The following is a 24,170-nucleotide window of genomic DNA, read 5'->3' on the forward strand; positions in this document are numbered from 1 at the left end:
CAAAAACAGGGGTCTAACACAAGAGTAATGTCAAGAAACTTGGATAGCATCTCAATAACATATTTCCAAAATATACTTATAATGGGACATTCCCAAAACATATGGAGGAAGGTACCTGTGGCGTTCTGGCAAAGCATGCATTGTGGATTTTGAGAGATACTCATTTTGAAATGTATGTATGGTGTTGTATATGCCTTGTGGATCATCTGATAATGAATTAGTTGATGTGCCAGGCACTTAGATGTTAGTGGTAGATTGTCCCATATCTCCTCCCAGTCTGGATCAACACCCATTGTCTTAAGCTCCCTATCCATCAAATCCATGTTTAATGTATTTATCGCTTCATAGCTTCAACCAATCTAAAGAAATCTTGTTCAATATATGTTCTTAGTCAGTCTTAAACTAAAAGCATATTTCCGGGGCCTATTATTTTGTCTGTGGCTTGAAACTCTAGGATCCCCATAGTTCGTCACACAGGCACAACACAAAAAACTGCCACTTAACTGATTTATTTTTTTATCTTTTTTTAAAGGTCAGTCAAACATGGAAAAAATGAAAGTACTTAAACACATGTTGAATATAACCCTCTATTAATGTTCGCTGAATAGTTTTGGTATAAATCAGTGAAGCCCAACAGGGCACAAAATAAGGTAAGGGACACAACAGGATTCAGAGCTCATTAAACAGGCCTTTTGAATAAGAAAAAAAAGCGCTTCAGAGCTTTTGTCTTTTTTTCTTTGCGATGAGCATGCTTCAATGGCATTGCTCACAGCTGATTTCCACACTTCCAGAGGCCACAAGCCCAGAATAGTTAGTGTCCGCTCATGTTAATACTTGTTAATGATTGGAAAGGAAATGATGGCGTCGGGTAAAGTAGTGTTTTTATTCTCATGTTTCCTATTACGCGTGCTCTACTCTTAATGTGCTGTTTTCTTCTTTGTTGCTGCCCTCCGTCATGTTAGAACGGAGTCTGTTGCTGAGAAGATGCTGACCAACTGGTTTACATTCCTCTTGTACAAGTTCCTCAAGGTAAGGCAGGATTATTTCTTTTGTCAATATCTTTTCTGTATCTTTCTCACATGGAACGATGGCTGTTATCTACACTGCATTTATAGTGCCTTTCTTTATACAGCCTGTATTGTAATGAGTTTATTCAAATTCAATACAGGAATAACATTGCTCTGTTGTATTTGTCACTGTGGTTATTAAAAGTTATTTTTATGTTATATGGCATATTTTAATGCCTTTAAAGCCTCTCAGCAGAAGGCGTTTCTTCTTCTCTCTGCTTTTTAAATGTCTTGCTTTGTCTCATCCAACGGATTCTCTTGCTGTTCCTAATTTTAGTCTTCCAGCAGACACTGATCTTTGTTGTTTTCTCTTTGTTTTTTTTTGTGTTGTTATTTTGGTCTTTATCCCGCTATGATTCTTCTCTGCTGCTTAAGGTCATCTACCTCACCAGGGGTGAGGGATGAGGCATGCACTGTCACCACAACACCATCTCTTCCTTTCTTTCTTTCTTTCTTTCCATCTCTGCTGCCCTCTTCCTCACTTTTAATGAACCTGCTTAACTAAAGCAGGCGGGAAAATGTTTTCTGCTATTTCTCCCTCTCTTCTCAGTGCTTTTTCCTCCCCTGCTCTCCGGTTTAATTGCACATTGCAGACTTGAAGATGTGCATCTATAGGCGTAATCATGTTAAGAGCACAAGAGGCTTTATTATAGTGACTTTGTGAGCTGCAAATGTAGGAAGCTGAGTGCTTTTAGGGGTAAAATCTTTAAACAATTACTTTGAATTTAATATCATTCTGACATTTCTGTAAACACTACAAGATTATCGCGTGTACATGCAAAATTAATAGTTTCCTCTTATTGTTCCCAGTGTTATTTCCTTGAAATGTAAATGTCACTGTACCATTTAGGGAGCCTTAATGAAGCCGGTATGCGGGCTATAGGCACATTTTTTTAGACAAGCATGCAGCGGCCGAGCAACAATGGAGGAAAACCGAAGCACCGTGATTCATGCTCACTCTCTCTCGTTAGCAGCTGCCCACCTAATTGGCCTTGATGCTAACAAGCTTTTTATAAAGCGTACGCTGGCGGAACGAGGAAGGGAAGAGGTTAGAGGTGGGCGTCAGTGGAGGTGGTGAGAGGGAAGATGAATGGAGGAGGGCATTATAATTAGGAGTTTGGGGGAAAGAGAAGAGAGGCATGGGGCAGGTGAGGTGGAAGGAGACAGGTGGTGTGGGGCTGTAAAAATAGGACAGAGACAGAAGGAAGTAGGGGGAGGATTCGGGTGAAGACGCTGGGTGAAAGGTTGTATGCAAGGTTTTCTTTGAAAGGGATTAGAAGACGCAAATAAAAGCAAATGATGAGAGGGCTACTTATAAAAGAAAAGAAAACAACACCTGGGAATGGGAGGATAAAAAGGGGCCGTAACTCCAAAAAGGAGAAAACGTTCACAAGTTTCAATGCCTTCACATATACTGTCGAAGATTTTGTTAAATGTGTTTAAAAAGATGCTTAAAATGAATACATTTGATAAAGATGCGCAGTAATCAGTGTTTTCTGAATCCCAAGTCAAGTTCAATGTACCAAATTCCAGTGTTGTCAGATCATTGTGTTGTTCACACTACACGAGTGCTCTGCAGCAGAGTTGGGTAAAGTTTCACTTAAAAGTAACTAGTTAGATTATGAGGTTACTGCCATTAAAAAATAATGTGTGATGTTACATTGTTTTCTGTGAAGAGTAACTCCTTATAATATAGTAGCATTACCAAATACACCCTTTGTAATTCCTGTGCACTTATAAAGAAAGAACAGTATGAAGCTTTGAATGTACTCGTCCACACTCCGTGGCCACCCGCCCCTCAGTTTTAATTGCACCGTCGACATTTTTACACATGACACACTGACACCTCACCCACACATATACTTTGATCTTTGGGGGGGGTTGCCAGGTAGTGCCCCTTGGGCGGGGCTGTTGGAACAGTCTCGCCCACCGTGTTGCACGGTTGCCTGTCTCTCAATTTTAACAGCATGCCATTAGACAATAAGGCCTGGGGAGGTGGGAGATATCTCTGCTGCATTTTACACGCCCTCATACACACCCACCATCAGGGAGCAGGAGAGACGAAGGAGAGGTCTTCCCGCACCTCTGCCTCTGCCGGGTGGAGGTGTGGTCTTAGGGCATGTGGGTCTCTTGGTCCCGTACCCTGTCCCATCGCCCCTGGTTCCCTGGCTCCTTCGCTCCATGTCTTTGGGGGCTCTACCTGGGGTCTTCCCCTGCTGTCCGCTGGGTTGGAGCGTGGTTTTCTTGTGACGGGTTGTCTGGTTTCTCTCTTTCTTACCTCATGGGGCTTACTGGTTGCCTGGGTCTGGGGGCCTTTCCTGTCTGCTCCCGATCTCTGGAGTGGGTGTGGTTGCGGCCCGCTACCCCATCACTATACACAATTCATGTCAAACCGTTGGCATATAATTGACACACACACACACATATGCAGAAGCGTTCATTTACTCACATGCTCACCCCACTATTACAATGTGACTTCTGGCTTTGATAATAATCATTAACCACAGTGATTTTCCTTCCCATATACTTGCTGCTGGTGATGTTGTTGATGTTTGTTTGTTGTGCGTTTCTTTCCATTTATGTTTCTGCAGGTGCCTCCAGAAAAGAAACAAACAAACAAACAAACAAAAAAGCTTTGAATGTACTGGCTGTTCTACCTCATGACATTAGTCTGTTTTATGGTCTATAATCAGAGGCTCTGCAGGCTAATAACAAGAAGTCCAGATGCAAAAACCCCTTCACAGCAATTTTTTCTTGATTTATATTAATCTTAATTAGGTGTAATGCATATACTTTAACAAGTTTTAACAATTTTATTTGTGATCTTGTGAAAGATGGTGACTGTACAGTTGTTAGTAGCATCTTCTCAGAAAACCAATGGCATGAACATGAATTTGCTTCGGAACAGCAGTTTTAAGCAAGTTGAAAGTCGGCCATTGTAATGGAGCCGTTGCACTGGCGGGATCACCAGTGTGGTGAAGCTGTGCTCAATCTGCAGATGCTTCTTGAAATCTGAAGTAGAGTTTGTCACTGATGACAGACGCTCATATCACCCAGGCACAATATGCTTTTCATCATGATTAATTTTGTCCTTTTAACTCATAAATTCAAAAATGAGGCGTAAAAACTGTCCTCTGACGCCTGGCTAACTGTGTGAGCTTCACATGTGTATGAGCATTTTATTTCTTTGAAGTGTCACCGGATTGCGTATTTGACAAAGTTACTGGTGAAGAATCACTTGAATTACAACACTAATGCGCAACATTACAAGTTGACACAAAAAAGTCATCTGAGTACTCTGCAGTAACGGGTCATACAGTAAGATCTTTATCTCTATCGAGCACTTCCAGCTGTCATACACACAATAATCTCTCTTGTCATCATTACTCTATACAATGCAAGTAGCTTGAGGCGATTCAATCTGTTTTGCTCACCTTGTTGTTGAAGAGAACTGCCAGTGTCTCTCCACGGCTTGTCTCTCACAAGTCTGTTATTATATTGCACTAACCCTGATAGGCAAGGGTGTTAACTAAAAATGTCATGAGTAAAGAAGATAAAAGAGAGACCAATAAGGAGAAAACGGAAGATGAAATGACAGTCGGGCATTAGGCAAGGCAAGTTTATTTGTAGAGCACAATTCGTACACAAGGCAATTCAAAGTGCTTTACAGCTACATAAAATCACAAGAAGGCAAATAAAATCATTCCAAAAAACATAAAAAAATAATCATTAAGTGCAGATAAAACACTTTCAGGTGTCATATTTAAACATTGTAAGAGTTGAGGTCTGTCTCACATCTTCTGGAAGGCTGTTCCAGATTTTAGGAGCATAAAACTGAAACGCAGCCTCACCTTGTTTAGTCCTGACTCTGGGCACCAGCAGGAGACCCCTCCCTGAGGTTCTCAGAGCCCGAGTTGGTTCATATGGCTCTAACATGTCAGAGATGTACTTTGGTGCTAGACCATGAAGAGACTTGTACACAAGCAGAGCTGTTTTAAAGTCTATTCTCTGAGCGACAGGAAGCCAGTGCAGAGACCTGAGCACTGGACTAATATGGTCGTATTTCCTGGTTCTAGTCAGGACTCGAGCAGCAGCGTTCTGGATGTACTGCAGCTGTCTTACAGCCCGTTTAGAGCCCAGTGAGCAGGCCGTTACAGTAGTCTAACCTGCTGGAGACAAACGCATGGATCAGTCTTTCTAAGTCTGGTTTAGACACTATTCCTTTGATTCTGGCAATGTTTTTTAGATGGTAAAAAGCTGCTGATGTTACTGATTTAATGTGGCTGTTAAAGTTCAGGTCTGAGTCCAATATTACCCCGAGATTTCTAACTTGGTTATTAGGTTTTAGAGAGAGTGTCTCGAGGTGACTGATAACACTTTCTCTTTGTTTCTGTGGGCCACAGACAATGATTTCAGTTTTGTCTGAGTTTAGCTGGAGAAAATAGTTTTGCATCCACACACTGATCTGTTCGATGCAGCGACACAATGTATCTACAGGCCCGTGTTCTCCTGCCGTCAGTGACACGTAGATCTGAGTGTCATCTGCATAGTTGTGGTAGGACACATTATAGCCGCGTATTAGCTGGCCTAGTGGAAGCACGTACATTAAGGACTGATGTTAGAGGAAGAAAAAAGTAAAAAGAAGGAGGATCATGTGTGTTGGAGAAAAGAAGCGGGATGTTGGTGTGAAGGTGAGACTGATGAATTCTCATCTGGACTGCATGAATCTCCAACACACACACACACACACACACACACACACAGTCTAAAGTATTTCCCCAAGCGGTGCACAGTCGATCATTAAACTCTCCTCAGGATGAGTATCGGCCATGATGTGTCCTCTCTCTCCCCTCTAAACTGCTGCTACTTCAGTTGGGAGTGTTTTCCTTGGGCCCAAGTGATGACTAATGACACTATTGATTGGCAAGTGTCTTGGATGGAGGAGGAGTAGGCAGGATACTTACACTATGACATCTGCGTCTGCTCACAAAAGTCAAAGAGGACTGAGCAGATTTCTTTGCTCTCAGTGTTCTTCCTGCAGGAAAGGTGTTGACTGTTGAGTCACGTTTTAAGACAAAATGTCAAGATTATGTACTGCGATGTTTAAACTTCCATCTGGTTGCTCGTTCATACACAATATTTCTTTTAAGTAGAAGGAAAATGCAGGAGGATTGGGAGATGGACATGAAAGAAATGTTTTTTCATTGGTTTTTCTCCTTGCAACTGTTCAAAAGGAAGATAATCTAGCTGTATGATCAACTTTATACTTTTCACTTCTAACTTCTCAAGCTTTCCGAAGTGATTGATTGTTCTCCTGACACACAAAATCAGGTAATCTGTAGTGTCAGTATTTAGCACGGAAACTGAACAAGTGCAATGCCACAAAAATGTGCACAAGTGGTCGTGATGACTGAAACATCCAAATCCTTTAACTGTCTTAAAATTCAATCACTGCTTTTTATCCCCCCAAAGATATATTTTATCTTTCCTTTTTGTCACTAATTACTGAGTTGTTGGGTTTTTTTTTTTCTCTCTCTCTAGGACTCTTATTAATTATTCAAATACAAGAATCCAAAGGGAAGGTCACACTTGGCTTGAAGTGAACATAACTCTTGATATGCTTCTGTCTTCTCCCTCACAAGGAGTGTGCCGGGGAGCCTCTGTTCATGCTGTACTGTGCCATCAAGCAGCAGATGGAGAAGGGACCCATTGACGCCATCACAGGAGAAGCCCGCTACTCTCTCAGCGAGGACAAGCTCATCAGGCAACAGATTGACTACAAAACACTGGTCAGTAAACCCGCTGTGTCTTGAGGCTGGTCTCTTCTGCTCTGCTCTTGATGAGTTTTTAAACTTTAGTCACATTTGAGATGGACTTTTTTCTAACTCATGTCAGCCGTTGTAAACCGTTTCCCTGATTTGTCAGGAGTCTGCTGAGCTGCCGAGACTTTCCTACGTGGTACACATGAAGCTTCAGCATCAATTATGTTTGGAGTGGGGATGCGATCTGGCTATGAACAGATCCATCCACTGCACAGTGCGAACTATGTTGTCTTTTCAAACAAAACACTTCAGGTTTGGACAGGAAACATGCTGGCAGTCAGAAGGATCAGATGTAGTTGTTTTGGTCGGCACCCAAGTGTGAATACTGACTTATTATGCACCCAAGCAAAAAAAGGCTGTGTAAAAATGCATTCAAATACATCTCAACAACCATTCAAACATCTCAGTAGTCGGCAAAGTCCATGCTGTATCGTAGAATGAGCCTAATGTGTTTGGTGCGTTTCCATTTCCCTTTTGTTTCCTGCTGCTTTTCTGCCAGACGCTGCACTGTGTAAACCCAGAGAACGAGAATGCCCCCGAGGTGACGGTCAAGTGTCTGAACTGCGACACCATCACTCAGGTCAAAGAGAAGCTGCTCGACGCCATGTACAAAGGAAGCCCCTATTCCCAAAGGTCAAAGGCTTCTGACATGGACCTTGGTAAGATATGCAGTTCTGAGTCTGAGCTTAAATGTTAGCATTGTTTAAACAAATCCACAAGTATGCACGTATAATACAACCCAATGTAGCTTCATTATTGTGGTTTATTATCATGTTTTAGCTCAAAAATACTTTTACCAATGCTTTAATATGCAGTTGGCCAACAACTGATGATATTGTCCTAATAATGTGTTTTTGCAGCTTTTCTATTGCTTATCAAAAGCAATTATTGTTTTTCAGTCACAAAAAAAAGGGCTTCAGTGTCAGCCAGGATCAATTTCTGTTCTGCCTTTGAAGACCATTTTTTATATCATAAGCCCTGCCTCCCCTTGATTTTGATTTGTCATTGAGACTGAATGTGTGCAGTAAGGAAAACAAAAGCATTTTTTAGGATGCAGAGCACTGTCAACACTGAACTTTATGAAATGTGTGTGAATAAAAACAGTAGCATCTGGTGTCAACATTCTGTTAAGTCATATGCTGCTTCGCTCATGAAAAAATGGTAAAGATAAAAATATTAGCTTTTAGGATTAACTGAAATACTAACTGACTTCACTGCAAGAGGTCTTTAAATGTCATGAATACACACAGACACACACATGCATTCCGTTTGCGTTCTCCACTCTTTGCTCTCAACTTCTGTTCCCTCTTTTTTCAGAGTGGCGACAGGGTCGGATGGCCAGAATCATTCTGCAGGATGAAGACGTCACAACTAAGATTGACAATGATTGGAAAAGACTCAACACACTGGCTCACTATCAGGTACACTGATTTTTTTTTTTTTTTTTTTTTTTTTAATAAGTACATGCTGAAGCCACCTACTGAGACAGATGCAAACAATGAGTGTGTGGTTTTTTGACTTTCTTTTTTGTGTGCAGGTAACAGATGGCTCAGTGATTGCTCTGGTGCCAAAGCAGAACTCTGCCTACAACATCTCCAACTCCTCCACCTTCACAAAAAGCCTCAGCAGATACGGTACGGCTCCCATTCTTGTCTGGACCTGATCCTATTTAAATCATCCCGTCAATGATTCCCATTTTTCTAACTGCCCTTCCTCCCCCCACTCACCCTCAAGCTCGCTTTCATTCGCTCTTTGTTTGTCAGGACGATGATTGAGCTCGCTTTTTTTTTTTTTTTTTTTTTTTTTTTTTAACCTCCCTCTGAGTAAATGGCAATCCTTTTTATCCATTGCCATCAGCCCAGGCCAAGGCTATTCCAGGGCTATTTCCAAAGCAGTCCATAAATGACAGGTATTAAAGCAGACGCCTCGATCTCTGGCTGACAGGGTGAAAGAGGGAAGAAGGACACCTAGCAGTCACAAAAGATAGAGGCCCAATATGGTATACTATATGCTAAAAGTAAAATCATAATCACCTTAGAAAAAAGTTATTTTCACCTTTATTTTCACCAAAATAAATACCTCCAATGATATATAACTGATTTAATTTCCCTTTTGTGTGTTGACACATCCATCAGCAACAGATCAACATTGTCAACCATTTGGAGACACATTTCTGGACCCCTCTTCTTGTAGTGCTGTTAAACCAACTAAGGAGAACATTTGGGGTTTTTAGCTTCTTCTTTACCACCATTTTCCCCTCACAGTTATTATTGGTGTTTGACGGTTGTTGTATGAAGAGGGAGACCTCCATCCAGATGTGTCTCGAGCTAAGATAGAGACACGAGTTTTGATTCGAGACATAATACTTTATGGCCGTATCAATATAGCTGAATGGAATTTGTGACGGTGAGCTCAGACATTACAAACAAAAAACTACTCACTGATGAAATACAAAAAATCGGGAAAAAAAGAGTTTAAAATCGGCAAATACAAGCTTAGAATCAAACCAACACACAGTCCATACACACTAATACCCAAAGAGAGGTTTAACAGCAGTGCCAGTGTCCGCTGAATAAGGTGCTTTTAGTGCCGGACTTGTACGGCGACCTGCCCTAATTAAAAAAATAAATACATGAATAAATTAATTTTTTAAAAACTAAGCCCAAACGATCATATTTGATTGAACTGTGCACTCTATCACCATGCAAAAACATCACACGAGCAGCATCCTGTCTTCTATGTATATGTGTTGTAGCTTGTATCACCTTATCTGAATGTGTGAAAACAAAAATAGAAATACAAATCAAATTTATATCTGCATTAATGGAACATATTTACGGGTAAAAATCAAACTTTGGATCAATTCTGCAAATTTGAAAACACAAGCTTCTGTCCCGCCCTTTTCATGCCTAACTGAAAACCTGATGAAGATGCTCAGTTAGACTCACTTATCACATTCATCTATCCGCTAACCAACTGTCTCATCCTATGCTGCACAGTACAAAGTTTTGGTTGCACATATTAGGCTTACCTAATATGTTGAGTAAGTCAAACTGAGCATCTCCATTGTTTTATATAGTTGGGCATGGAAAAGGTGGGGCAGAAGCTTTGTACTTGCAGAATTGATCCATCCTTGTAGATTCAATTGGTGGATTTGTATTTTCAGACATTTGAATATAAGTTCCAAATCACCCGTCTCTGTCTATGCTCCATAGATATGGCCATAAACAAAACAAAAGAATGTGACAAGAATGATCCAAAAGAGTTAGCTGAGAACCAGAAAATGCTACCGTGAGGTGCTCCCAGACTGAAAAATGAGCCGAGCACAAAAGTGTTAAAAACCTGCAGCTGACTTTGAAAGCAAGTCAAACCCCATTGACCGCCAGGTTGGCAGAGTTCCTTTGCCATGTAAAAGTATGAATTTTCATATCACTCAACTGCTTCAACTGCACTGATGCTTAAAGCTGTGCAGTATTCAGAGTGGGGCCACTTTAAATGGCAGGTGAGTGTCTTGGCCTCTATCCAAAGAACATGTACGGCGCCACATCGCTTCAAAACACACGATGGTGACTGCTAAATGGGTAAATTGAACCTTTAAGACGATAAACCATTGAGAGATGTCAAGATGGCCTTCAATACAATCTGTTCTGCAGAATCAAATGATGATTCTGTGTCTGTAAGTCGCATGTTTCTATGATCATATAGAAGTATTGATTATATCTGCCTGAAGTCTCATCTCACAACAGATTCTCAGATATTGATTTTTTTTTTTTTTTTTTTTTTTTTATAAGCAGCAATGGAAATAGCATTATCAGTGCATCATAGAACTATACTGAATGAATACTGGATTGGTCAGGACTGATGCACTTTGAGAAAATTAAATCTATGAAATTAGATGGTTCTCACTGCTAAAACATTCAGTATAACTGCAAATAAATTGGCAGAATATGTGTTTGAGCCGTATATGTTTTTTTTTTTTTTCCTCTCGGTTGTGAGGATGTAGGTGTGTGTTTGGATGTGGGCATGTAGAAGTATCTTTGAACAGGCACCAGTGGACATGATGACTTTGGAGCCAAAATCACTCAGCACCCCCCTGGCGAAAGCAACAACAGCACTAGACACCACCCCACTCAGCCTCATTCACTTTTCCATCCCTCGTTCTTCTATTACTCTCTGTTTCACCGCTCTGATATTTTTGTCTGTTGAGCTCACACCGCCCCCCTTTTCCTCTCATCTCCCCCTCTTCCTCTCATCTGCTCTTCTTTCACCGACCACAAAAGGTTTGCAACATGCACTGGCTTCTCTTTTTTGTCTCCCCATCACCTCTGTTCATTACGGCTTTCTACCCCAGGAGCAACAGTCACTAACCAGATAATCTTGTTCCTATGTGCACCTTACCTTGTGGTTCCTTCTCCCTTCGTTACCATAAATGGAGCTACAGCTGACATCTCCTTGCTTTGCTCCAATCAGTTTTGACACTGCTACCATAAATAATGAAAGATGCACAGATCGTAGAGACAAGGAGAGAGTGAAATTTCATTAAAGAAATGCAGTGAAAACAGAATCCAGTAGCAGAATTCTTCACATGATGACATGGTTTCTAACAAAGTTCTTTTTGAATAATTCAACTGTATGTTTCTCATATGTAGAGAGCATGCTGAGGACAGCCAGTAGTCCAGATAGCCTGCGATCCCGAACACCGATGATCACACCTGACCTGGAGAGTGGAACCAAGCTGTGGCATCTGGTGAAGAACCATGACCACTCAGACCAGAGGGAGGGTGACCGAGGAAGTAAGATGGTGTCTGAGATCTACCTGACCAGGCTGCTGGCCACAAAAGTAAGACACGGGAGAGTGAACTCCGCTGCAGTTCTTTCAAAAACTGGTGCTTCTGCTTCAATCAGAGTATCTGCAGAGCCCTGAGTGATCAAATTGCATGATAAGAACACAAAGGTGTTAATGATGATCTGAAGGGATATAAACATTTGGTGCAATCAGTCACAGTTGATCAAGCAGAGGCGTCGGCATATTCAGGCTCAAACTCCACCGGACACAACTGGATTAATTAAACATTAGAACCATCTGTCCCATCAGATGAGTGTGAGACAGACAACTGGTAAACACGCCTGAGGATTTTTACATTTTATATATTTTTATACACATCTGCATAGATATAAACCTCCACGGTTATGTGTTTAAGATCAGACTTTGTTGTGTTGTTCTTTAAATGAAGCAGGGTTTTCTGCTCACACTCACTCAGACGTTTGGCATGATAAGAAAGAAAGTCAAGTTCACTGTACAAAAATGTACTTTTGTGGGAATCTTTGGGGGATTTGTTGACCTATTGGAATCTGCAGACCTTGGGGATTCCAAAAACCAATGTTGCCACTTGAACAGACACCTGTATGGCGGCCATTTTGGAATTTCAAAACGGGCGCCATAAAATACAGAATTTCAGCTACCTTGGCCTCTAAACAACCTAAAAACTCAATTTAACATGCCAATCCTATGTTTTCTTGGTCAAGGAATCCAATGGCGACTTCAAAATTATGCTCAGAATCGTGCTGTGGTAAAACACAGTTCCTCGGGTCATGTAGATCAGGTCAAATAGAAGAAGAAAATAAGTATAGGATAGAATAAACTAGATAAAAATCTATTTGACAATTGTACAATATGTACAATGTAAAGCAGAAATTGTGCAAATCTAATTTCTCCTTCAAATTATCAGCTAAATCCCAAGAGATTCTCACACTTTTAGATACGTAAAGATATGTAAAATTAGATCTTTTTTTCTTAAAATAAGCTGTTAAGTTTGAGGCCTTTTTCTCATTTATTTAAACGGGTTCCTTATACCTTCTTTTAAGACTTGTCATGCCATTTTTTTTTAATCATTTTTATGAAGAAATTTAGAAAACTCTGATGCGCACCCACACTTTCGAGCACCCCTTACCAAATGGTAAAAATGCACTCGACGATAAACAAAAAAAAAAAACTCCATCTGGGAATCGTGTCTGTATGAGCCGGTCAGGCTGTCTTTATTTCTCCACTTCATTGTCTCTCAGCTCACCATCTCTGGCCTAATTGTGAAACGGGTAGGAAAATAGAGCAATGGGTAGCAGTTACAAGCAAGCCTGCTTTTCAATTTCCACTGGTAATAAGAAAAAAAACAGATTAATAAAAGGAGGGCTCGGGGTGCAGAGTGCATGGAGGTAGATACAGGAGATGTCAGGAGACGGGTAATTTGTTGAGGGATTGAAGATTCGCCCATGCATGATGGGAGAACAAAGAGGCAAATGCAATTGAGAAGCTCATCTTGTCCTTGCCTCTCCAAGACTGTCTTCCTGTGCCCGTCTGTCAGGGCATCATGTCTATGCAGTCTCTGTAGTTCTGTCAGCTTTTAGGATGGAGGCCATTCTTGTTCCATTTCATAGTGGCCGACTAAATACGATAGATTCCGATGTATAGATTCCGCCAGATGCAGAAGTCGGGGAAACAAATGCAATGTTGGGAAATTAATTTAAGCTGCATTTGATATCATCTGGTTGAAGCTTTGTCATTGGAGGGGAGCATTATCCAAATCCAAGGACTGGGGTTATTGTTTGGGATTTTTGCAGAGCTCAGTGGTCGAATCAGTCGGTGTCAGAGACACAGTTATCATTGCATAATCCACTGCTGTGGACCACTCATACTAAAACTGTACTCAATCATGACGCTTTAGGTGCTTTAGACACAAGTGGTGCACTATTAACCCGTCACTAAACGCAGTTAAACTATTCATATTATAATCCTCTTCTTCCTTTCTGAAATGTTACAAAATGTTGTTCTTCTCGTTTAATGGGCTGATTTGAGAAGAAGGATTTTTGGTGTTGTAGTTAAGGGTCGTGGGAGAACAGAAAATAATCAACACGTAAATGATGTATGAAAAAACAAAGGTCAGACAAATTATCAAGATAAGGCGACAACACCTTTAAAATGTCAGACATGAGAACCCAGCTTGTGTGTTATCATTTAAAGGTTTAATATCAAAAACCTCTCTGCCATTTAGACCTCTACTCTCTCTGTGTGTGTGTGTGTGAGAAACACACTTACTCAATTTGCTCAAGATTCAAACTGCAAATTATCCTTAAAAAATGTCACAAAGGAGGCGCTCTTCCCATTTTTCTCAACCGGTGCAGAACAGCAAAAAGAAGCAAATAATGACAACAAAGCAACACAAGACTCTATTTTTTTTAGTGCAACTAATAAAATTTTTTTTAAAAAAAGGTCAAACTTACATGAACCAGTAAGAGAAAAAGTTTTTAAAAGTACAAATAAGATTTTTTTTTTTCTGTCAGGGTACGTTACAGAAGTTTGTGGACGACTTGTTTGAAACCATCTTCAGCACGGCTCACAGAGGCAGCGCTCTGCCGCTGGCCATCAAATACATGTTCGACTTCCTGGACGAGCAGGCTGACAAACACTCCATCACAGACTATGATGTAAGACACACCTGGAAGAGCAACTGGTAAGTGAGGAAAATTTGCCCTCTTTGTGCTTGTCGACACTGGAAAGAAGTTGTAAACGGACTGAAGGAAGTGGGCCCACTGTTTGGAGCAAATCTGTGTTTCAGAAAGCATTCAAGAGTTTGCTGCAATATGAGACGTGCTGATTTAAAACTGACGTAAAGGGCCGCACTTTGAAAGAGTTTGTTGTCAGGAAAGTAGAAGATTTTCTGCATGTGACCCTCAGGTCTAACTTTGGTTACTAGCTTTGAATCATTGTGCACCGGAAGTGTTAGAAGTAACTGGTGGGTAATGGGATTAAAGACTGAAGATTCATGGTTTCCAGGCTCCCTTGCGAACATGGCCTGTATGACATACATTTCCTCACCCGAAACACTCCACCAGGGTCCACCAGGGTCCACCAGGCCCCTCTGTGGCAAATTACGGGCAGCCCACATCCGTGCAAATTGGGCACAGCAACTACACATTCGCTTGGATCATCTATTTAGAAAAAAAAACATGCCAGACCGAAGAGATGAGGAGCAGAAGAACCAAATGGACGCTTGTCTTGAGGAGAATTCTTCATTCTTAAAGACGTAGAAAAGCAATGCTATTTCATTTGCAGGATGAAAATGTACTGGTTGATCTGAGCGGTGCGACTTTACACTTTATTTATCAGCATTTGTTTCATTAACTTATATTAAGTCAGTATCAGACAGATTCATTGTTTTTTTTTCTCAAATCTAATTCAATGAGTTTTTCAAGTGAATCTGCTCGGTATGAATATCGGTCACTACGAGCGTTTGTGGTCACTTAATTCTTTCGTATCCTCTCTGTTTTCTCCAGTCTTCCTTTGCGGTTTTGGGTGAATGTGATTAAGAACCCCCAGTTTGTATTTGACATCCATAAGAACAGCATCACAGACGCCTGCCTCTCTGTGGTGGCTCAGACCTTCATGGACTCCTGTTCAACGTCCGAGCACAAACTGGGAAAAGACTCGCCGTCAAACAAGCTTCTCTACGCTAAAGACATCCCCAACTACAAGAACTGGGTGGAGAGGTGAGTCCAAACAAATCGTCAATTCAAATAAAGAAGATTTGACTTGTTTCTCCACAGTTCTGAAGGTAAACTGTATTCCTTCTGAGCACCTGGAAGACGGAAGAAGAATTAGGTTTAGCTTTAAGATCCAAGTTAATTACACTATTAAAGAGTTAGAACAACATTACAGGTTGAACTTTATCTGCTACAGGCATTTCAGCATAAATATATAGTTGAATTAAACTAAAGCAAAGAAACCATGCTCTGTAATTACCGCTGTGTTGCTCCTGGCTTATTAATATAGATTACAGGAAATTAAGAGAGTCGAAGATATCAGTAAAACCAGCTCCACGTGAATTGTGTTTCAAGTCCTTTTAGTTGTTTCAAAGCCAGAAAATACACGCATCAAAGAAGGATTTATCACCAATGTTTTTTCCAACCGGAGTGTCGCTGATAAGCCTCCTCTGGGCTACCCTTCATCTTTTATTCAGCTCATTTCAAGTTAAGTTAATGCAACATCTGCACTCGCCAGAGTTTTTTTTATCTTTCAACTTTTGGGGATTCCACTGGACTCGAAGTAGCTTTTCGAAGCTGCTTCTTCTGGACTCTTTGTTTGGCAGCGAGAATTGCAGCACGTCCCTCAACATGTGGTCGAGTCAGTTGTTTGTTTTTGTTAGGCTCGTCTATTTCCTTAATGTCAAGTGCATCGAAAAGGGCCGCAACAAGCCCCACCGCCGCCAGAGAGCGTTTGGAGGGAGTGTGAGAAAAGGTTGCATAGGTAAACTGAGTGAGGTTTGAGGTGGTTCCTAAGTTCAGCCTGTTCCAGCTGCCGGAAGCCTCCAGATGTGGGAGCAGCTCTGTGTATTCATCATACACGGCAGTTCTGCCTTCCCCGCTTTCAGTTGACTGTTTTCTCTTTTAATCCAGTTACAAGTCATGAGTAGTTAACATCAAGGTTTGTGTTGTTCTTCAGCCACCCTTCATTTCTTTATATGTTGCTTCCAAGGAGCCAGGCTTTATTGTGAGATTTCAAAGTGGTCCTGAGCAATATTTCTCCAGGCTTTTTGAAGGTCTTTCAAAGTTTCAAAACATTGGCTGATTTTTTTTTTTTTTTTTTTCACAGATTTTCAGCCCTTGTACATTCCATTTTTAATAGGAATTTGTTTAATTGTTTGTTAAGCCTCTTCACGCTTACCGGTGAATCATTCACGAAGCAGTGTTGTATCTGCACATAAGAGACAACACATCAAAGAGCCAATATTAAATTGTATCTTTTGGCACTTTGATATTAGCAGCCTGTCATAAAGGCACATCATTTGTTTCCTTTTATTTACTTGTGGCAGGCCTGAAACTACCTACAGCAGATGAACGGTATCTGAAAGTGAAAAAGAAAAATGTTCATACCAAAAATGGACTTTTAAGCATGTTAGAAACGTACAAACTCTGTCTTTGCTTTATATTCTCACTTTCACCAACTTCCTGTCTCCCTGGCGATGAAGGGTGGCTCCAGATATTTGCATAGTGCTGCTGTGTATGATTAAAAAAATTGAGTTTGTTTATGATTAGACCCATAAGAAGGCGTGCATTAGTAAATTTCCCTTTTTTTATTACCTTCTCTTTGAATAAAGTCAAAATTGAATAGTGGGATGTTAAGAAAAAGCAAACCAACTGAAACATCACCTACATTTTGAACATTGCACGAGTTAGCGAAGCCTGTCAGCAGCAGTATTAAACCCCACAGTCATAAAGATGAATCGCTGCATTTCATGAAAAATACAAAGATTTTCATTAGATTTACTCTGCTTAGAGATAAAGGTGGCATACTTGAAACTTGTGAATAATTTATTGAAATGTATTTATTTATTTTCCAGTAAATGAATATTAGTACAACCTTGGCCGCAGAATTCTGACACCAGCTTGCTGAAGTTTTTTTATCCTCTTTTTAACTGGACCATTCTGTAACCCTCTATCTCTCAATGTCTTCTACTTCAAGGCATTAAGTTGTTAAGCCACGCTCTGACGATCCACATGAATCTGCTTTACCTCTCCTCCAGATATTACTCCGACATCTCCCGTATGCCGGCAATCAGTGATCAGGACATGAGTGCCTACCTAGCAGAGCAGTCCCGCCTGCACCTCAGCCAGTTCAACAGCATGTCTGCGCTGCATGAGATCTACACCTACATCATCAAGTACAAAGACGAGGTGAGCGCCCCCTGAATATGAGGAAGAATCCAGCAGAAAAGAAGAATCCTGCAGTTACTCAGGAGACGGATGCGCTGCGTCCGCCGCTCCTTTTGCTTGTCTTGACTAATACGATGAGGTCATTTTTATTCAATTACATTGATAATCAGTCTGCATCGAAACAGGCTCGAAGGTATTGCCACCATTTGGATGCACATTAAGGCATGAGCTCCACACATTATGAACCTAATGGAGCTTTGCAGGATTTATGTGATTTAAAGACCTTCATATCAACTATGACAGCTGCTGCCCATTGATTAAAACTCAACCCCAAACTGAGTCTATTAAAAGAGTAGCGTGACAGTTTGAGAAATATGCTTATTTGCTTTTTAGCTCAGAGTAATGCGAGAGGATCAATACCATTATGCTTTGTATGTCCTGTCATCACCTTGAGGTTACCAGGCAACCAGGGGAAATTCGAGCTTTTCCATGTGAACATAATAAAAGAAGCTATGTTTGAATCTATAAATGTAACAGACTTGTCACGTAGTATAAAACTACTTGAAAAATCACATTTTAAGCTGACAGATCCCACGTAAATCTGTTTCTTGACTCGATCACGTGCGCTCCCAGCTTCATCCATGGAGTCCCTGGATGAATTGAGGGGTTGAACGGGAAGTTATCTGCTCAAGTATCAAAGCAGAAGAGCTTTTTTAACTATGCTGCTCAAACCTCAATGTTAAGTCTGTTATTTGTGGATTGAAAAGTTACCCGTGGATCTATTTGTTGGTACTTTCACCTGGTTTCCTGGAGAACCCACAGTGACGACAATAGTGATAGTTTGTATATGGGCCATTTAACGGATGAATCAAACAAAATATAACATGTATATAACTAGGGATGTACCGATACTGGTATCAGGCTGATACTATTCTAATATACACAGGTGAGGTGACATCACAGGCCGCTTTCAGCAGGGCGTCTCTCAGCGAAAAAAATCCTTCAGGAACTGTTTGAAGAATATGAAAAAGCATTAAAAGTGTTGACTTGCCCTCCAAAGTTCCCATCTGTGGGATGTGCTTGGAAAGGGATGGAGGCAACACCTTTTAGCTTACACAACTTGGTCCATTTCTCAACAAGTCAGAGACGTTTTGGCGACTAACACTAACACGTATGCAGATGGTTTTAATTTCGTGTGTGTGTTTCGAAGAGAATGAGTAAAAAACATGTTTCCAAAACGGCTGAAACACCAAAATGGCAAAAACAGAATACAGTCATTTGCAAAATATTTAAACCTTGTTTAATAACTAGGGATGCACTGATACCGATACTATTCTAATATACTCGTACTCGTTAAAGTTAACCAATACCAATTTATTGCATGAAGACCACGATCAGAGGGTGGCTTGTCATTTTTGTTGTATTTTTTTAGATTGGCGGCTCAGGGAGAAGCCGAGCTAATCAGGAACAGTGTGGTTAGGCTAGTGAGACCGAAACCTGTCTTCCAATTCATTGCATTTTTCTTGTGGTAGAAGTATTCGGCATCGGTACTCGGTATCGGCAAGTACTCAGATCCAAGTATCGGTATCGTATCGGTTTGAAAAAAAGTGGTATCGCTGCATCCCTATATATAACATATACATGTGATTTTCTACCAAATTGTTTTTGCGTTATTTCCTTTAACCTGAACATTACATTACAGACATTACAGTCATTTTGCAGACGCTTTTATCCAAAGCGACTTACAAGGTAGGCAACATGGGGTTCAGTGTCTTGCCCAAGGACACTTCGACATGTAGCCCGGGAAGCCGAGGGTCGAACCACCGACCTTCCGATTGGTGGGCGACTGCTCTTCCTCCTGAGCTACAGCCGCCTCCAACATGTTGGAGAAAAATAAATCTGCATTCACTCTACATTGATATTTTAACACAATAGTTTTCTATCTGTGCTATAAGATGCCAACCCCCTCCCCAACTTTATCTTGCACATATGTGCTCAGAGATGCATTCCCTCCTTCCTCCTCTCCACCCTTCCACACCAGCAGTATTACTGTAGTTACTTGCTGCTAGCAGCTGGCTCCATTCAAAACAACTGCTCCCTGTCATTACAGCCTATTAGCCAGATGTAGGCAGCTGCATGGGCCCCATCGCCTCTAACACGTGCCCCGACCCTACACACACACACACACACACAAATGCAAGTGTACAAAGATGTGTTAAGCATGCTTGCATGTACTTACCAATGCACATACACGCAGTATTAAGATAATGCACACATACACGTGTTGTGGTGTACCAGCTCCTCCTCCTCCTGTTCATGCCGTGCAGAATAACAGTCAGGCAACAGGCACACACACACACTCCTGTACACAATCACAGTGGCAATTAACATGCAATTATACACATCCCACCGGTCCTCACACCTGCCCTGCCAGCCCTGCCCACGTTGTCAGCATCAGTATAATTGTAATTGCTAACGGGTAAATGGAAATTAGCATCATAGCGCTCTTTCTGCTAAAGAGTAGGAGTGTATCTGAGCATTTACAGTTCTGATCACAACAAATGAAAATCCTGGTGCGTTGCTGCGCGTTTGAAAGAAATTATTCCGGTTGTGATGTTGTAAGTAATCGCCGTCCCTCCTTGTGTGCAGATCCTGTCGGCGCTACAGAAGGATGAACAGTCTCGCAGACAGCGGCTACGTGGCAAGCTAGAACAGGTCATCGACACCATGGCCCTGGCCAGCTGAGGACCGGCCAGTCACCACACACCTCAGCTAGCGCAGAACTGGCTAACCAACACGCCTTCCCTGACAAACCTTTGATGCCCCGTGACATTTTGACCCACGACGTTTAAAGTCTGTTGGTACCACACTCAGAAGCTACAACCTGCAGCAGCCGAAATGACTGCAAGGACACAAGCACCCAGCAGCAGCAGCACACTGGAGAGACGGCAGGTTTTTGGAACTAGGGCCTCATCAGCCTGTTTCTTTTTTTCCCTCTTTTTATTTAACTTTGAGCCACTAATCGTACCATGATCAACCAAATTAAAGGCATCCCCACGTCTCAGCCGATGTGGACCCGAGCTCACACAGGTGACCGGAAACGTGTTTAACTGCAGTTAAAACGCTGCAGGAAAGGTGCAAGCCACCTGCTGTGTCTTTCCACTGCCTCGGCTAAGATTCAGACTGTGAGCCGATTTAAAAAAAAAAAAAAATAATAATAATAATACAAGGTATTTTAACACGATACTTGATCTCTTTTCCGTTGCCATCCTCCACAAGCTGCAGACCAGCAGCCATAGAGCTGATGAGACTCTTTGTCACTCAGAGAAACATCTGCAGGGGGGCTGCTTGGCAACCGACCGATGCCACTGCGGGGCAACCAGGAAGAAGAACTTTGCTGGAAAAATTCTTCCTCCTGCATCTGAACCTGACTCCACTGCAGTCGAACAAAGCATAGTGCCGGTTTTCTAGCCCTGCATTTAATTTGTGTCATTGCATCTGATTCTTTTCTTCCCCACCTGCATACTCTCCCCAGTGCTGTGCCACTTGTGTTACTGCTGAATTTGCACAACAAAGCTAAATCAAAAGAGAGAAGAGGATATATGAATATATATATATATAGATATATATATAGATATATAAATACAACCCTTTGTTTGTAAAACAAATGAAAATTTGAAAAGTTTTCCATTTCAGTGTACAAAAGTTACGTTTCAGAAAATTTGATATTTCTTAGATGAAAAATTATGAAAACACAAGGAAAAAGTTGTCTTGTGCCATGTTTTACTTTGAATGTTGTTTAGTGCAAAGAGACTCCTTTTTCGTTAGATGAAATGTGCTATTATAAAAATGTTGTCATGCATAGTGACTGAGAGTTTAAAAATAGGTAAATGGCAAAATTCTATATATAATACAGACACTTTCTATGTTCCATGAGGTTTTGGGGCCATCGTGTGCTGCATCTTTGGCTCTGAATATAGTAAAAAGGCAAACGATGTCTAGAAGCCACCTATGAGCCAGCCAACTTGCAGTGCTTTGTGTTTGTTTTAGAGAAACCAAATACATCGAGGTGGGCTGATTAAGGCGAGACCCCCTGGCACCCCGTGCTTCACAGCTTCTTGATGTTGTTTTGCTGATGACCTCTTCTCTTGTCTGAAGCAGTTCGTAAGGCGCGCCCTCCAAAGCGAAGGCCAGCTTAGCTGCGCAGAAGACGGCGGATCAGTATTGTCAATTATTGGTTTTCAAGTCCGCAGCGAAGACTGTAAAAGTAAAGGGGCGCATTTTTTGCAATGTGAATGTGTTTTCTTTGAAAAGATAATGAAATGTAGCTTGACATATGTGTTTTTTGTACGAGTTGAAGGCCTTTCTCTTTTTTGTCTTAGGTGGTTTTGTAGGGGTAAAAAGAAAAACAAAAAAAAGGTCCACGTTTTCCTGCCACAGCGCCACATTTACATTAAAAATCATACATTCTTGTTATTTAAACCTTCTTTTCCCGACACACACATACATGGCTTCTTTGGAAGTCAAGAAAATTGGGCTTAGATAAAATTTTACAAACGCATCCGACTGTAAAAGCTCGTCATGAGAGTCCCAAACCTAACAAATCAACCACAAGTTCAGATGGACGTGTTCCACAAAAAATGGCTTCTCTACATATCTGTAGAATGTGAGGTTCAGTGTAACAACTGCATCCTTTTTAGCAATATTACTTTAAAGGAAACGATTACCAATACCTCAGAAACAAAGACTTTTTCTTCCGCTTCTGCAGTGCTTCCCCTCGGATGTTTTTTCCTTGTGATGGAGTGTAAAAACCTCGAACAAACGCACACCTGAAGCCTCGTTCAAGTTAAAAAATGATGTTGCATCAGAGACATTGCAGACCAGTACAAACAGGTTTTCTTTAGAGGGAGAGAAGCTCGGTGTGTTCCTGCGCCTGCTTTCAGTCGGCCAACGCCCTTCCTTCTCAATGAGGGAAAAACATACGCGCATATTTCTGCACCGCACTTTTTGGTGCGATATGCTGCTTTTCTCTGAACCATTTGCAAAGTAAGATTTAAAACAAACAGTAAATCGATTCTACTACATTTTAAAACACTTCCATTTGAAGTGACGTAACTAAGCCATCAGCTAATGGACTAAAAACTGTGACCAGTGCCACGAAAGGCCCCAGAAAGTGAGTGACCTATGTCCTAAATGATGATTCTACAGCCACAGCTGTTTTAAAACATGAAATGAAAGGTGCTTTGGTGCAGCTGGTGAGTTGCCCTCTCTTAAATTTGTGGTCTCTTTAAGCCTTAGCTCCTCTGATTCGGTCTTTGAGCAGAAAACTGGCAAATGGTCATTCAATTTAAATAAAAATTATACTTATTTAAATGGCAACCTCAATTATCTACGACACATTTGGAACATGCGAACCACATCTTAGATGGTACTGCGGATGACCCTAATAGCAAAATTCTATGAAAATTCCACAGATTGCTCCTTTAATTCCCACTTAAAGGGATAGTTCGCCTCTTTTGACATGAAGCTGAATGACATCCCATATTAGCAATATAATTTATGAACATTTTCTCACCCCCTGCTGCGTCCTGTGAGCCGAGTTCCAGCTGAGTTTTGGCATCCACAAAGGTAGTCCGGCTAGTTGGCTGGGGCTAGAAAAATAAAGCGTTTTGCTTCTCAAAACAATATGCGTTCAAAAGAGTAATACATTTGCATCACAAAATCCTCCCCCCAGAAAAAGTCAGACCTCACAATCGCTTGGCGCTATTTTCTCTCTTCCTTCGTATCACTGCCTGCTGTGTAAACTGTGCAGACCGAAGTGCAGACCGAGCAGTGAACACGGTAACAGGTGCGGCTGTCAGCAGGCGGCTGAACGCGTTGATATGAAGGGAGGCAAAAATAGCACCAAGCGATTGTGAGGTCTGACTTTTTGTGACGATTTTGTGATGCAAATGTATTACTCTTTTGAACGCATATTGTTTTGAGAAGCAAGACGCTTTATTTTCGGGACCCCAGCCAACTAGCCGGACTACCTTCATCGAAACCAAAACTCAGCTGGAACTCTGCTCACAGGACGCAGCAGGGGGTAAGAAAATGTTCATAAATTATTTTGCTAATATGGGATGTCATACAGCTTCATGTCAAAAGAGGCGAACTATCCCTTTAACACCCACCATGATGATACATGCTCCAGGAAAATCAACAAAATCCACAACCTCCTTCACGTTCTTTCCCCACCTTCTTCCGCTGTATATTCACACACACACTTGTGCTATTTTCCAGGCGTTAACTGCTACTTGGCACGAAACGCCTCTAAGCCAAACGCACACGGCTGCTGTCAGGTTAAAAACTCCACTCCAACCACATTACTTTGCTCAGTTTAGGATGTTTTCTGACAACCCTTTAAAAACCCCAGTGCACATTTAAATCCCTCTCGCCTCCCAGCATTCCGATCCAAGCCAGAAAAACGGCCGCGTTTTTCTCCGGACATATTGAAACGTTCTGTATGTGCTACGATACTTGGACCACTGATCTAACACAGGGTAAGACGACATGCAGAGCAAGCCGACCAAAGCTC

The 24,170-nt window shown here is 41.4% G+C and overlaps 1 protein-coding gene across 2 annotated transcripts in view; it reads left to right on the forward strand.

Annotated features, from left to right (window-relative positions):
• LOC142390569 (plexin-A1-like) overlaps window positions 1-23,165 on the forward strand; it is a 234,820-nt gene extending 211,655 nt beyond the window's left edge. For both annotated transcript variants that reach the window (XM_075476108.1, XM_075476109.1), the window contains exons 23-32: window positions 963-1,029; window positions 6,710-6,856; window positions 7,389-7,548; window positions 8,207-8,310; window positions 8,427-8,523; window positions 11,539-11,729; window positions 14,225-14,394; window positions 15,218-15,430; window positions 17,464-17,614; window positions 20,243-23,165. In XM_075476108.1, the coding sequence (XP_075332223.1) occupies window positions 963-1,029; window positions 6,710-6,856; window positions 7,389-7,548; window positions 8,207-8,310; window positions 8,427-8,523; window positions 11,539-11,729; window positions 14,225-14,394; window positions 15,218-15,430; window positions 17,464-17,614; window positions 20,243-20,338 (1,396 nt within the window). In that variant the 3' untranslated portion in view covers window positions 20,339-23,165. The remainder of the gene's footprint in view (window positions 1-962; window positions 1,030-6,709; window positions 6,857-7,388; window positions 7,549-8,206; window positions 8,311-8,426; window positions 8,524-11,538; window positions 11,730-14,224; window positions 14,395-15,217; window positions 15,431-17,463; window positions 17,615-20,242) is intronic.
• The last annotated feature ends 1,005 nt before the right edge of the window (window positions 23,166-24,170 follow it).

Source organism: Odontesthes bonariensis, chromosome 10 (assembly GCF_027942865.1).
Source record: "Odontesthes bonariensis isolate fOdoBon6 chromosome 10, fOdoBon6.hap1, whole genome shotgun sequence".
In the NCBI taxonomy this organism is placed as follows: domain Eukaryota; kingdom Metazoa; phylum Chordata; class Actinopteri; order Atheriniformes; family Atherinopsidae; genus Odontesthes; species Odontesthes bonariensis.